Source organism: Triturus cristatus, chromosome 1_1 (assembly GCF_964204655.1).
Source record: "Triturus cristatus chromosome 1_1, aTriCri1.1, whole genome shotgun sequence".
NCBI lineage: Eukaryota > Metazoa > Chordata > Amphibia > Caudata > Salamandridae > Triturus > Triturus cristatus.
This window is the reverse complement of record NC_140579.1, coordinates 464,019,741-464,035,136: the sequence shown is the minus strand read 5'-3', so window position 1 is coordinate 464,035,136 and position 15,396 is coordinate 464,019,741. Positions and strand designations below refer to the sequence as shown.

The 15,396-nt window shown below is 48.7% G+C and overlaps 1 protein-coding gene across 1 annotated transcript in view; it reads left to right on the top strand.

The window, feature by feature from the left end:
* The window catches only part of LOC146870428 (uncharacterized), a 407,076-nt gene that overhangs the window by 233,524 nt on the left and 158,156 nt on the right, over positions 1-15,396 (top strand). The window contains exon 4 of the mRNA XM_085599673.1: positions 14,847-14,983. Within this exon, the coding sequence (XP_085455799.1) occupies positions 14,847-14,983 (137 nt within the window). The remainder of the gene's footprint in view (positions 1-14,846; positions 14,984-15,396) is intronic.

Below are 15,396 nucleotides of genomic sequence, written 5' to 3'. Positions count from 1 at the left end.
CATTCCAAGGTCACCATTGCCATGGGATTAATCTTGGTATTGTTATCATCACTGATAACTGGATAAGTTTGCCCAATTATGTACTACTAGGGATATTAGTTTTTCAGTCACCATACTGATATTTGCACCTGTATACCTCAGTGCTTCTACTTCAACTTCATTGATATGAGGCTTATGTCTGTACCTCTTGAGGTTAGTGGTCCAGATAGTGAGATTTCCCCCCCCCCCTTCCTCCCCTTCCCCCTCCTGACTACAGTAGCTTCAATGCTTTCTGACCTGGTCAGGGCACACTAAGGATCACAACTGAAGACTCTTGTCCCCTCTGGGAGCCTTTTTGGGACAGGAAGAGTCACCAGTTCGGTGTCCATCCTACTTACAGTTGAAACACCAAGCTTTTTTGGGATCCCAGTTTTTACTATCGTACCCACCATTGGATTGGGAAGAGTCTCGGACCCACCCTCCTGAACAGGTTTTGGGGGCCTTTGGAAAACTATTTAGGTTTTCCCCTTTGTGTCCCACATCTTTCCCCTGGGGAGAAATGTTAACCCCTTTCTTCTGCTCACTCCCACCCTGGGTCTTTCTGGGCACGCTTGTTTTGACCCAGTGGTCAGGCTTCTTGTCTAGCTGCTAAGGAGAGACTGACCCGAAGTCCCCTAAGTACTGATTCAGTTTTCCTCAGAGCCCATTATAGTCTTGCACCTTACTGCCTTTTAACCAGCCACCTAGTGTTTTGGCTGAGAAGTCAATAAAATCAACCCAGTGCTGACTCGAGGTTTTTTGAGTTTCCCTGAATTTAATTCTGTACTTTTCGTTTGTTAATCCAAAGCCCTCAATCAGTTTATCCTTCATGTGGTCATAAGTCTCAGCATCTAACTCATCCAGTCTCAGGAGCCTATCCCTGCACTTTACTGAGAATAGCTCTTAGTGGGGAGCCCCTGTGTTTCTGGTGTAACTTTCTCATTTTACAAGGACTCTCAAAGTCTGTAAACCACTATTTGATGTCATCAGTCTCGTCATATTTGAGGACAATCCCTTTGAGGTTTTTGGGATCAAAAGTTTATTTTCTCTCCCTATTTTCTTTGTTGCTGCCACCATTCATTGGTTCTAGACCCATCTCAGCCCTCTCTTTTTCTATAGCCATGATTTTGGCTTCAAGGGCTGCTCTTCTGGCTATAGTCTCAAGATTTGCTGATAAATCGTCTAGCTCTTCTCTAATCCTTGAGTTGCCTGAACCACTCCCATTAGGGGAAGGAACTTGAGTTAGTTTTAGTGCAGATGTGAAGGGCTACCTCATCACCTTCTCTGGTGAGCTTGTGGGTGGGGGGGGGGGAGGGGGCAGTCTCCTGGAGTACTGTTCCCACTGTCCAACTCTTCTTACGGTATGCCAGGATCCTCTATTATATTAGCCATTTCAAACTCTGCAAGGACTTCCTGGAGCTTTGTCTTGGTAGGGTTTGAGCCAGTCTTAGTGTTATAATCCTTGCAGAGGAGCCTTAAATGCCTCACCTTAAGATGCAGATAAGGGGTCAGGTCGAATTCCTCAACTCTGTTCTCTGAGGAAGGCATTATTTTAGTACGGTTGGGACCTTTTTAGAAAATCTAAAACAAAATTCAAACAGACTTTTAAGGCCTAACTGACTCGTACACTTTCAAAATTCCTAATACAGAAGGACTAGGGGACATAGCACAAGGCCCTAACAGTTCAGATTAAAAATTTAGGAAAAAAACAAAATCTTTACAAAAAATATTTTTGACTAAAGTAAATGGTGGGTTTCTCCGTGGAATCACCTATTGACCAAGTAATATCAGCAATTGCAGAGTTTTGTACCCCACTGCTGATCCACCAATGTAAGAAGCTGGCTTTTTATGCAATAGTGCCAATGTAAGGGCACAGCATGCGAAAAGTACAGACAAGCCTTATTGGTTTACGGGCTTACATTAATAATCCCAAGAGCTCTATTAGTTGTATAGGCTTATCAGAGGGTAGTGTTAAGCCTTTGTTGTACACACAGGGTCAATAAATGACACACACTCAAGAAGAAACTCAAGACCAATTTAGAAAAATAACAGATTGTTATAGAATCTTCAGATCATCAGAATCAGGTAAGTACTTTTGGAGTTATAGATTTATGTACTATTAGAAAAATACAGTCCAAAAACGGTTTTGAGGCATGAGCCTCGAACGTGGTAGTGTTATTCTATTGGGGAAAAACATACACTGCCTAGATACACCTGCAACTGTCCGGAAGGATACCTTTAGGGACATCAGATGCTTAGGGGCCAAGGTCCAAGAAAGCACCAGCAGTTGGGTTATACCTTTCTTGGTGAGTCCGGTTACAGAGGTGCTCTTCGCGTTGGTAACCTCGAGCTGTAAGTGGTAAAATCTATTGCAAAGGTACCTGCAAAAGAAAGACTTCAAGTGGGGACTTGGGGGCAAGTCCAGCAGCACCTAAAGGTGGGTTCGGCTCTTGAGGGTCTTTGGAGGATAGGGACACAGCTGGTTTACGTGAATCCGGGCTCGGGTGCTGATGTGTTTTGTCCGGCGAGTCACTGTAGTTAGAAGCTCTCACTTGGCTTTAGTGATCTGCAAAGGTAAAGAAAACATGGTAGCAGGCCCTCTCTTAACGATGGCCTTTTGAATCCTGAAGTTCTCGATGGCAGGTCGATGTTTCCGTCAATGGTGTCCGGACTGTGCACACAACAAGCCTGGGTGCTTGCAAGGGCTCCAGTATCCCGGATATTGGTGCAGGGAGGCACCAGGAAGGCTCAGCGGTTAGATATTTAGTGAAGCAACAGGACTCGCCTCTTGGACTGTAGGTGACCTCCTCCTGGCGAGTTGCTCCCTCGTTGGATGCGATGGTCAGCAAAATGGTGAACCAGGGAGATGCAGTTGGTAGAGAGAGGACTCCTGCATAGTCAGGGTTGATACTGCTTAGTTGGTGAAGTACTGGATAGTCCCCAAGGGTCTAGGAAGCCTGTTCACTGGCAGGACGAGTCGTTTCTTGCATTTGTCAGGAAAGCAGCAGCCAGGCAGGGTTTGGCGCCAATTTTGGTGCTGGTCCACAGTTCTTGAGATGTTGGCTCTTCTTTGTCCTCCTTTTGTTCCCAGGTAGACAAATCTGAGTTCCTGGTGTCAGGGGGCTACCTGAATACTAAATTTGTGGATGTTAAGGGGAATTTAAGGTACTGGACAATGGGTTACTTACACCTGCGCTGACTACACCTCCTATATGACCACTTCCTGTGGAGAGTGGGCATAAACTTGTCCCAGAGTTTGTAGTTTTACTAAAAGCAAGGTGGTGAAACCCTTCTTAGTGTGTCCACTTCAGGGGCCCATCTTAGGGGTGTGCCTAGCCTGATAGTGCAACACGCCTACTTACTAGCTAATTTTCCCACCTGCGCTGATGCCAAATGGGCCCCAGAGTAGGAGGTGGTATTCTCCAGGTCTGGTCGACGCTGGGGGTCGCAAATCAAAGGTGGCAGATCCTCTGAACTCTCTGGCCTTGGTATGCTAATTCACTAGCCATCCTGCTGGAGGAGGTGTGATCACCTTCCTCCGGCGCAGGCATTGTTCCCGACCTCTTAGAGCATTGGCTCTCCTGAGGAGGGGGTCCGAAACTAGTCTGTGGTGGTATGATGAGGTGTTAGATACCAAGCACCATTATTTTCAGTGACGCCATTATGAAGCTGGATAACTCGTAATGGCCAGTGCCCAGTACATATGTTTAAGATGGCTTCCTGATCACTTGGAATGTCGTGGCAATGAAACCAGACATCACAGGGACATATCTGCTCATGCAGATATATCCTCACATATAATGTAATGCACCCTGCCTTTGGGCTCGAATGCCTGCTGTAGGGGTAGCTTACATATAGTAAATGCTGGGTGTATGGGCATGGCACACAAGGAGTGTGCCATGTCGTGTTTTCAAAATGGTTTGCACCATTTCATGCTGTCTGCATGCCTGTGTCTGGGTGCCTTAGGGTTGCATAATACATGCTGCAGCCCTTGGGGGCCCTCTTTAACACCCTTGCCCTAGGTACCAGGGGTATATTTTCCTAGGGACTTACAGGGGTGCTGCAGTCTTTTTCCATTAGGTTACAATTAGACATTTGCCTTGTTTTAAGGGAAAGAGCACTGGCACTGGGGGCCTGGTTAGCAGGGCCCCTGAGCACTTTCAGTCTAGAAGTATCAATGCTAGAGCAAAATGTGGGGTGACCATGACAAAAGGTTCACTTTCTTGCCCCCATGGCATGCCTACTGAGCCCTATAGCAGGGTGCAGCATATTTCATGGGCAGAACATGTGTTTTACATGGTCTGACAGAAAAAACACGAAACTGTTGTTTTTATTGTACTCAAACTTGGTTGCCCGTTAATCAATCAATCAGGAGCTTGTTAAAGTGCGACTACTCACCCGTAAGGGTCTCAAGGCGCTAGGGGTGGGTGGGAGGGGGTGTGCAAGTTTCATTCCATCAAGGAGGGGGTCTGTCGCAGAGCTAGGTTTTGAGGTTTCTTGCGAAGATGGGGAGCGATGTTGTCTGTTTGAGGTGGAGCGGAAGGGTGTTCCAAGCTTTGGCCGCAAGGAGGAGTAGGAGAGGCTTTCCGATCTTGTCTTTCTGGTGCGGGGTACCACGGCGTAGGAGAGCTGGGCTGATCGTAGGATCCTTTGGGGTGCGTGGAATTTGAGTCGGCTGTTCAGGTATGCTGGTCCGGTGCCGTGGAGGGCCTTGTGTGCGTAGGTGAGTATCTTGAAAGTGATTCTCGCCTCGGGGAGCCAGTGGAGTGTGCGCTGGTGCTGGGAGATGTGGCAGTGTTTTGGCAGGTTGAGGACCAGTCTTGCGGCGGTCTTCTGGATGTTCTGTAGCTTGCGGGTGAGGTTTGTTTATTCCAGCGTAGAGTGCGTTGCCGCAGTCGAGTCTGCTGGTGACCAGGGCGTGGGTGACGGTCTTTCTGTGTTGGAGGGGGATCTATTTGAAGGTCTTACCAAGGAGGCGGAGGGTGTGGAAGCAGGAAGACGAGACGGAGTTGATCTGGCGGTCCATTTTGAGCTCAGAGTCCAGGATGATTCCCAGGATCCGTGGGGGTTGGCGTGTTTCCGAGGGCGGGGGACCACCAGGTGTCGCTTCAGGTGTCGGTGTTTGGGCCCATGAGGAGTACTTCTGTTTTGTTGGTGTTTAGTTGTAGGCAGATGTTTTTCATCCATTTGGCGATAGCTTCGATGCCTTCTTGAAAGTTGTGTCTGGCGGTGTTGGGTTCATTGGATAGGGAGAGAATGAGTTGGGTGTCGTCTGCGTATGACATAATGTTGAGTCCGTAGGTTCTGACGATGGGGGTGAGTGGACCCATGTAGACATTAAAGAGCGTCGGGCTGAGGGAGGAGCCCTGGGGGACTCCACAGGTGGTAGGTGTAGGGTCCGAGAGGAAATGGGGGAGTCTGACCCGCTGCGTTCTGCTGGGGAGGAAGGAGCAGATCCAGTCTAGGGCCTTGTCCTGGAATCCTGCGTCGTAGTGTCTGCGTATTAGGGTGCGGTGAGAGACTGTGTCGAACGCCGCTGAGAGGTTGAGGAGGATGAGGGTTACTGTTTCTCCTTTGTCCAGTAGGGTGCGGATGTCGTCTGTTGCGGCGAGGAGGCCGGTTTCCGTACTGTGGTTTTTTCTGAAGCCGGATTGGGAGGAGTCGAGGATGTTGTGTTCTTCGATGAATATGGCGAGTTGGCTGTTGATGGCTTTCTCGGTGACTTTCGCTGGGAACGGGAGCAGCGCGATGGGTCTGTAGTTTTTGAGGTCGGTGGGGTCCGCTGAGGGTTTCTTTAGGAGGGGGTTGACCTCGGCGTGTTTCCAGTCGTTGGGGAACGAGGCGGTCGCCAGGGAGCGGTTGATGGTGTAGCGGAGCATGGGTGCGATAATGTCAGCGGCTCTCTTGAAGATGTGGAAGGGGCAGAGGTCCGTGGGGCCCCTGAGTGGATTGACTTCATTGTCCTCAGTGTGTCTTCGGTGGTGAGGGCTGTCCAGTTGTCATTCGCTGGTTTCCTGGTGTCGGGGGTGGTTGGTGAGGGCTCAGTGTGTTGGTTGTCTTCGTCGAAGTTGTCGTAGATGCTCTTGATTTCGTGGTGGAAAAAAGTGCTAAGTTTCTCACAGAGGTCTTGTGAGAGAGGGATGTCAGTAGACTCGCTGGTGGGTTAGGCGAACTCCTTGATGATGCTGAAGAGTTCCTTGCTGTTGTGCACGTGGGTGGAGACTCTGTCTTCAATCGCTTTTTTCCTTGTTTCTCTGATGAGTTGGTGGTGGGCGTTGGTGGCGGCTCTGAAGTTGTTGTGGGCTTCTGTGGATTTTGTGTTCCTCCAGGCCTTTTCGAGTCGGAGGCAAGTGCATCTGGACTTTCGAAGTTCAGTAGTAAACCATCTGGCTTTCTTGGCGCGGGTATTGTTGTTTTTCTTGAGGGGGGCTATGGTGTTGGCGCTGTCCGAGATCCATCTATGCAGGTTTCGGGCTGAGGTGTTGGGGTCGTTGTTTTCCGCGATGGTTGGGGTGAAATTGTTGAGTGAGGAGGTGATTTTGGTCCAGTTTCGTCATGGGAGTAGGTGCTGGTGTCTGTGGATGGTGAGTGTTCTGAAGGTGAAGTGGACGCAACAATGGTCGGTCCATGGGAGTTTGGTGGTGTGGCTGAAGGTGATGGAGTTTCCTGTGGTGAAGAGGGGGTCGAGGGTGTGTCCTGCTGAGTGCGTGGGCTCGGTCATGATCTGGCGGAGTCCAATGTTGTGGAGGTTGTCAAGGAGGGATGTGGTGTTGGGGTCCAGTTGGTTGTCGAGGTGGAAGTTGAGGTCTGCCAGCAGGGTGTAGTTGGTGGATGCGATGGCCTGCGGAGCGATGATGTCCGTGATGGAGTTGGCGAAGGGTCCGCGGGGTTCAGGGGGTTGGTAGATGAGGGTTCTTCAGAGGGTGGCGGTGGGGCTGGCCAGTATCTTGAAGTGAAGGTGTTACATCAGGTCTGTGGGCTCGTCGGGGAGTGTGCTCAGGCGGAGGGTGGATTTGTGGACGATGGCAATTCCTCCTCCCGGGCGAGTGGGGCAGTCCTTCCTAGAGATCTTCTATCCTTGGGGGATGGCGATGGCGATATGCGGTCCCGAGGTGGTGTTGGTCCAGGTTTCGGTGAAGAACGCTACGTCCGGGGTGGTACTGTCGAGGTGGTCCCAGATTTCGGTGGCGTGTTTGTGGAGGGATCGGAGGTTGAGGAGGATGCATTGCAGGGTCTTCGGTTCGGTTGTGTTCTTGTTGGCAGGTTGTGCTGGATCCGTGTTTTTGGCGGTGCGGCAGCTGTGACAGCTGAAGGGCCCGTGGGTGTCGGCTGGTGATGCTAGCTTGCAGTTGTTGTTGCGGCCTATTTTGAGTGCATGGAGTGCTGCTGGGTCGTAGCATTGGCGGGGTGGAGATTCAGGGTTCCTGGCGCGGGTCGCGGTCAGGTCATGGACGGGCGCAGAAGGGCTTGCCTTTGCGTGCCAGTGGCTCGCCCGATGTGCGGCCGCACAGCGGCTGCCATTAAGTAGAGATCGGGGAGGGCTGGACAGCTGAGAGGCGGAAGTGGGTAGGGGCGCTGGATTGGTAGCGCTGGTCGTGCTGGGGGGGTGGGGCCGCGGAAAAAAACTGAGCATAAAGCGGGAGTCAGAGGTCCACTGGACCACCAGGGATGAGGCGCCGGTGAACCTGCGGGTGGAGGAAGGACTCGAACACTCACACTAGAGAGTGCAGGGGCTGGGTGAGGACTCACTTAATGGTGGAGCTGCGAGGGTGGGAGAGCAATTTTACTGACAAAGAGTTAGTGGATGCAGCGTTACACGCTAACCCCTCATCTGTGTTAAGTCTTGAACGGTGTGACCAATATTGACAGTCCAAGATATCAAACTACTCGTTACCAGAAGCACAGCTTGGTTTAAATGAATGCAAAAAGTCAGTGTGCAACTTCGTTGCCTTCAATCTCCTGCGCCCTTAATGGTTTCATAAGGAGCTTGATCCTGAGACAGCTTTCTGCGCTCCTGGGAGACTTGCTAACTACTCCCAGGAAAGGGGACAATGGAGGCCTGCCCTGGAGAGAGGTGTTACGTCCCTTCTCCAGGAAGCCACATGGGTGTTGGCCCAAAAGGCGAGCTTCAAAGCTGAAGCCGCCTTTGAAAGCCAAATGGCGAACACTTTGGAGAGGGGCAACCCTATTGCTTAGGCAAACTAGCGGCCACTCAGGAAGGAGTGGGAATACCTGTGTCAAACTGGTTTTCTAGCAGTACGTAGCCCCCTTGGTAGCCATACCTCTGGGTTGGGCTATGAAGCTCTTGATGTTGATTGAAGGGTTCTCTCATTTGGGACTGGGCAGAATTGTGCATCTTGGGATAGCCAGATGCCACACTTGCCAGGAAATTATCAGCCGTAGGGAGGGAACATTCTAGCCCATTGGCTACCAAACACATCCTGCCCTGAGGGCATTTTCTGTACATAAATGTCACCCCTGGCACCCAGCTATTGACTGGACCATAAGAAGGACCGAAGGAGGTCTGCCCTGCTTCACTAAGTTTCCTGTGAGGAGAGGATGGACTGCATCAGCTGCACCTGGTGGCTAGCAAAGAAGAGGGACTGTCCCTGCTTTGTCTGGCTCAAGGAGTCGTCGTCTCCAAAGCCCAGCCAAAGCAAAGAAACTCCAAAGGTCAGTCGACTGGCCGCCTGTTTGCAGCACAGGGACACAACAGCTGAAGATGGCTGCGAAGGGGGAGTCGTAGTCTGGATTGCCGCTCCCTGCCACTGTGCATGCCCAGGACCTGATGCTCAGAATTTGCACCAGAGTCTGCTGGACATGTAAGAGCTGTTGCAGTGAAGCTTGGTCAACCAGAAGGCAAGCTACAACTTGGAGGAGGATTGGACTCTGATTGTGAGACCGGACATCTGGAAGACCAGTTGTGACCGGACTTCGGCCAGATTGGAGAGGACCTCGTAAGACATCGAACCATGTGTTCAGACCCCCTCATCACCTTTGTGGACTGAGGAGTCCCTGCAGGAAGACCCCAGTCGACCGTGTCGTATCCATAGCTTCCTTGAGCATATTTTAGCATTCTGTATCCTCAGTATCAGGACCACTATATAGGAATCCATAGGACTGAGGATAATGTGCCTGAAACTGTCTGAAGACTGCTTTTTCTGTGGAGATAACTGTTTCTTAGGCTCTGTGATCCCACTGATTGGTTCCCTACTGGAGTTGGTCTCCCCAAGTGACTGTAGCTGACCACATCACACGTTGTACAACTTTTTGCTCAAAACATTTCCCTGTCAAAAGCGTTGAATTTGCCAATGCTAGTTTGCAGTTGAATGAAATGCTTTGATTTACTATACCTTGTAAATTCTATACCTCCAGAACCCTCCAGTGGTTTTTTGTTTGTTGCGTATGTCTAAAAATAGTCTATTTTTATAAATTGGTGTTGAATTTCTTTGGTGTTATGTCAATTTCTTTCTTCAATTGTTTTGGTGCTGTTTAAATGTTTTTCACCTGTTCCTTTTTGTAAGCTTTTCTGCATAGAGCCACAGCTACCTAGGGTTGAGCTTAAGGTTTGACAAACGAAACCTAAGCATCCTAAAGGTGTTGGCGAGTGTATTACCTGGTGAGGTGACACATACACACGATGTGATACATGCCATTTCCTCATAATAATAAACCGTGGCCTTTAGTTTTTATCGAGTGCCTCGTGGTCACGTTCCAAAATCTGGGCGGTCCCCACCTTTGCCTGATAATCTCACCTCCTTGCGGTATCATTGAACACCTGACGAGTGAGCTAGTCATCTGATGAGAATTCCTACGCTCCCACCATTGTTCTATCTTCTCCAATTGTGATCCGCCAGATATGACTGCAGAGACTCCTACCAGGTAGCTGTCTCTACCTGCACACCACACTTCATGAAGAGTGTCCCATCTCTTTAGCCATGCCCACACTTAATCTGGTCTGTCAAAGAAGTAACTCTCTCAGTTCAGCGTGATTTTCAGATGTGCGTGGTTGAATAACATGTATTTCAGGCCCTGGGCGCAGCGTTTTTATTTCACCTCCATGTGCAATCTTCTCTGTGCTCGAACCTTCTAGGTATAGTCTGGGTAGATTGTGATCATCTGATTTTCAAACCGTTTTTTGTGTAGCCGAACGGTCTTTTGTAAGGAGTCTGTCCCTGTTTTTTTCGTTAAGAATGTGGGCTATCCAGTCCCCGATAGCGTGACCAATCAGCCACCGTCTTGTTTAGTATACTGTACTACTGTCCCAGTGAAACAATGTCACATTGAATGCCAACCCCGGAGTGATTCCAGGTGAATCCTAGTGGTCCGTCTCTCCTGGCAGGATTGTTGCCTATGGTTTGCTCTTTAGGGGTTATCAGGCATTCATTGTGGGTGAGGGGGGGGGGGGTGAGGGGAGAGTGCCACCATTCAAATCAAAGGGCCGTCTGCTCTGTGGACTGATCCAGTGTTGACAGCTGGATAATACAGAATCCTGTGCCTTGGGCCACCCACTGTCACTGAGGCTCGCCCCCCAAGCTTTGTACTCTAGCTAGGTCCTTCTAGCATTCCCCCAGGCACACCTAATCGCAGCAGCAGGTCTCTTGTGACCAGGCAACCACCCGCCAACTTCCTAACCAGGGCAGGTCCTGCAGGCCACTCTTTGTCCGTACAGGCCCCACTACTTGTCCTTGGGTGACAGTCTTGTGCCTCTACAGTCCCTCTGGCATCTCTTGCACCTTAATCTCCGGGGCAGCTTCAGTGGGCTGCATAAATTGGTCTTAGTTGCTTCTGCAGTGTGTAGTGGATCCCTCCAGGAATTTCTGGTTTGCCCAGAACAGGGATCCCTCTTAATGCCAATCAGCAGTTGAGACCAGGACCTCAAGCTGTCCGCTTTCTGCAGGTGAGCGCTCTGAGCGCGGGGCACCCAGTGGACTTATGCAGCATGGCCCCCGGCTGCACCTTCTCCTCAGCGGCTTGTCTCTCGAGCCCAGGCAGCCGCACCTGTCTTGCTCAGGTTCCTATGTGTCATTCCCCGCTGTTTCACCCGAGGCAGCCAACTAGCGTCTCGGCTGCCCTGGCGCCTCCTGCTTCTGGGTCACCTTCAGAGGGCCACTCCTTGTTCCTGCGGCCCCATCTTCGCTGATCCACCACTAGGCGGGCTTGCCTCTCTCTGTGGCCTGCACTCAACCCTCCAGGCTCACCTGGTCCTTCCGGAGGTGATTCCCAATAATTAATTGTTAACATTCCGTCTTGTTACAACTCTTGCCTCACTCTCCAGAGGCCTTGCTAAGTTCACTAACATGACTCAAGTGCCATCAATCGGCACTTCTCGGATTACGGATCATGTCCATACACAACAGGTCTTCACGTAGTGGGTCTTTTATAAAACCCTTATCCTTATGCACAGTTTCCTTCCTGTCACCACCTAAATTTGTCATTCTCTGTGCAATCAGGCTGCCCCCATACTGAGAATCTTAAGTCTGTTTGCCAATGAAGCGCAAGGCCCACACAAAGGATTCTTGAAGCCTAAAGCACTGCTTCTGTAACAATTTATGGTAATCTGAACCCATGCATCTCATAACAGCTGGCAACTATCCCCAACTACCATATTTTTTTTTCTTCTCAGTAGAAAAAAAAGGAAACTAATTGAAAAGCAAAAATGACCAAGTTACCAAACTCGCATAAATAGGTAATTAACAAGCGCACCAGATTACCAGGAACACTTAGCAACCTAATATTTCTAATAGATACGTGTAACCGCATATTCCTCACCTTTCGAATAAACTCCTAGGCGACAGACTGGATCTGGAAACTTTCAACCAGTACCCCTGTGGGCCGGTAGGTGGCTTCATGTGGATCCACACTAGCGTTATTTGGAAGTGATGTGCAGAATCACATTTAAGCAAAATCAAGCTCGGTGACGGCGGTCCCTTTCTTTCTGTGCCACCTGACACGGATCTGGAGCGACCCCTTGTCTCTCACGAGGCAAAATTCTACAAACTTCAGAATTTACCTGAGAATTCTAGCGTGCAAAGGACAGTTGCTCCTTTAAACCGCAGGTTTGAAACCTTGTAGGGTCTGTTGCAAGCAAATGTGTCAGATCCCCACCAGATTTTACTTAGTTGCTAGGGGTCAAACAACACATCCAAGGCCTGTAGTGATTGTGCTCTGATGAATCAGAAGGCCAACCGTAGCCGTGAGACAAAGCTATATATTGCCAAACCCCAGATGACTCCACGCTGTGAACGGGTGAATACAGAGGGAAGGTCCTGATCCTGTTCCTGACTTCATGCCCTCAACAGATATTCATTGTGGTTGAAGTCATTGGGTGTAAGTTTAAAAAAAAAAATAAGTCCAAGTGATACTCTGCCCCTTCTCACCATTCTCGAAGTCTTGACAAGGCTGAGAGCGTAAACGTGCCTCTCAACCTCACTCCTGAACTCGATCTCTGTTGGTGCCGATATTAACTCTTGTCCCTGTGCAACCAGTGTGTCCAGGGACTTTTACACCGCAGCAAATTCAGGAATTCTGTGACGTTCCTCTTTGGCATGCTGACCCTTTGGCCCCAGGGAATGAGGACCTCTGACTGGAACTCAGTCGACGAGTCTGACCTTGGCACCAGTTGGAAGCTCTGGGACCATTTTGGGTCCCGCACCAGCTTCAGTGTGAATGTTTGTTCTGGTATCATAACTCACACCACACCTCCAAGAATTAATGCTGCAAGCAGATGATTAAATGCAATTTATGTTGCTTTCTGACTCTGAGATGACTGCCATGATTTCTTTGAAGGCTGCTTCCTGGGCCACAGCCTTCAAGCAACCCCTTCGGATACAGCCTCCTTGCCCCAAGAAAGAGCCCAGATTATTCAGTCTTTTCAGTACCGACTCTGACAGTCATGTTATGGAGAAGGCGATGAGTGTGCTTAACTATGCAATTAGGAAAGCTAGCAATATGTGCTACAAGATGCCAGTTGCCTGGATTCTTCTTCGACACTGCAATGCTTTGAAAGCTTACCTGTTATCCATCAAATGGAGGTTGGTGCAGATGTTCATTGTCAACTTCACTGCCATGGTATACCTCAACAAGCAAGGTGGTTAGGGTTGTGAATTCTGTATCGGGTGAGGATGCACGTCTGGAAGGGCCTGGAGCACCAAGGAATTTTCCTGGTGATGAGCCACCTGGTGAGATCTATGAACGCCAGAGTGGACAAAGGCACTCAGACATCCCTTCAAAAAATCAGCTTGTCTGCCATTGGGACAAGTTTGTGGCTTAGTGCAATGCTAGGCAGATAACCTAGTTGGGTCTAGTTCAGCAAGGACTAGCTTTGGGCACAGTTAAAGGTTATTTTTCAGCTCTCTAGACTTTTTTGCGGGTGCTGGAGCAGCCCTCTTTATTTGTCACCTGTTGTGATGCATGTTTTGAAAGGTTTGCAGCATATGTTTCCACCCATTCATTTAATTATGCCTTAGGGGGACGTAAACTTAGTCCTCACAATCCAAATATGTACTCTCTTTGAGCTGCTGCATTGCTGTTCGTTGTGGCGTCTCACTCTAAAGGGAGTTTTCCTCATCTTCATAACATCAGTGCGGCAGATGAGTGAGCTGCAAGTCCTCTGTGCAAACCCGACACGTCATTCTTTGCAGACAACTTGGTCTTGGCCAGCTTTCTCCGCTCCACCTTGCCACACTATGGAGGAGAGACTACATTGACTAGCTCTCAAGAGTTCTGCTATATTGATTGTACCAGGAATGATTGTGTGGACGATCAGCTCTTTGTTGACTTGCTGGAGCAAAAAAGGGTAGAGCAGTGCTGACCAATCTGCTGGATCGTTCTCTGCATCAAAATCTGCTGAGCACTGACTTAGAAGCATCTTCAAACCAAAAGGCCTTTAGGCTCATTCCATCAGATCTAAATCATTGGCAAGCAAGTGGAAAAGTTCTGGACATTTGCCAGGCTGTAGTTGGGCGTCGCTTCACACATTACTGTCTGAACAGACCGGTCCAAAAAGGTCATTTGCCCTCGGTACTGCAGGACATTTTGGTGTGAGCAAGTTTACAGACCCACCTCCTGGGAAGTACTTCTTTATTATCTATTAAAGTGTGAGGAATCTGCAGTCAGAAGTATCTATCAGATCTATGAGTTACTTTCCTTAGGTAATGCTTTTTCTGGTAGATACTCTAACTGCAGATTCCTCACCTCACCCTCCCTCCTTCCCGGTCTATGAACTGGTCTCCTTTTCTTCTAAAAACGTCCCAAGTCTAGAGCACTTTTTAACACCAATCCGCTGTAGGGTTCTGCTTTTGAGGGTGCCGACAGCTTAGCCCTAGCCTTCCCATTTATAACTTTTATATGATTCAACTTTTTTAACTTTGATGGTAGTTGCAATGCTTTCAAACCTTTAAGAGCCATGTTACGTGTCCTAACAAGATTACTTAATTATCTTATAGTATAGAATGTGCAGGAACCTGCTTTAATAATGGTTAGTAGAGTGCTTGCCTTTAAAATGTAGCATGTCTGAATAACATGCCAAAGCAATATTGTGTTTAGACTACCAAAAATACCCTTGTGCAAACGTTTTAACAATTAAATGCAAGTTTGTATTCTGTACTAGTACTCTTTCACTTCCAGCACAAAGATTGGTGTGCTTTAATGTCTTATCTTTGAAGTTGTGAGCTTGCTGTACTGCATTAGCGGCAGTTGGTGTAAGATAGCCTTGTTTAATAGAGTTCTTTCTTGCTGGAGATAGGTTTTATTATAATACTTTGGGTGTGGCTTCAACTGTAATATTGATATTACAATTCCTAATTAGGGTTTGGTTGTTTATCTAGTCCAAACAAGAAAAAATGGCATGCCGGGATAAGAGCATGCAAGACCGCCTCCGACTTGGACACTTCACAACGGTCAGGCACGGGGCCTCTTTCACTGAACAGTGGACAGATGGTTATGCTTTCCAGAACCTTATCAAGTAAGAGGAAGCTCATTTTCTCGGTACTTTTTTTTAAAGGACCTGGGTCATCTGCTTGTGTGTATAATTCAGCTTCAATTGCTTTACACTCCTCTTAAACCTGGCTTTTCTATCCTTTTTGCAAGGCTGTTCTACTGCTTGTTTGTTCACACTTATTTGATTCCATTTGTGCACGTGCAAGACTAGTACACTGTATAAACAATGTCTGCTTTTCTTTTTATTTTAGAAAGCTGCTTATTGTGTTCTTGAGTACAACTTAATTGACTGCTTTTCCTCGCCACTTGCAATCAGTCCTCTTCTTGCAGCGTGTGCACACACTAATTCTTGACCTGAATTCACCAAACTTAGTATTGCTTCTTTACCATGTGAACATGTTTAAATATTGAGGGCTTTGTCATAAGGGGCCTTTCTGA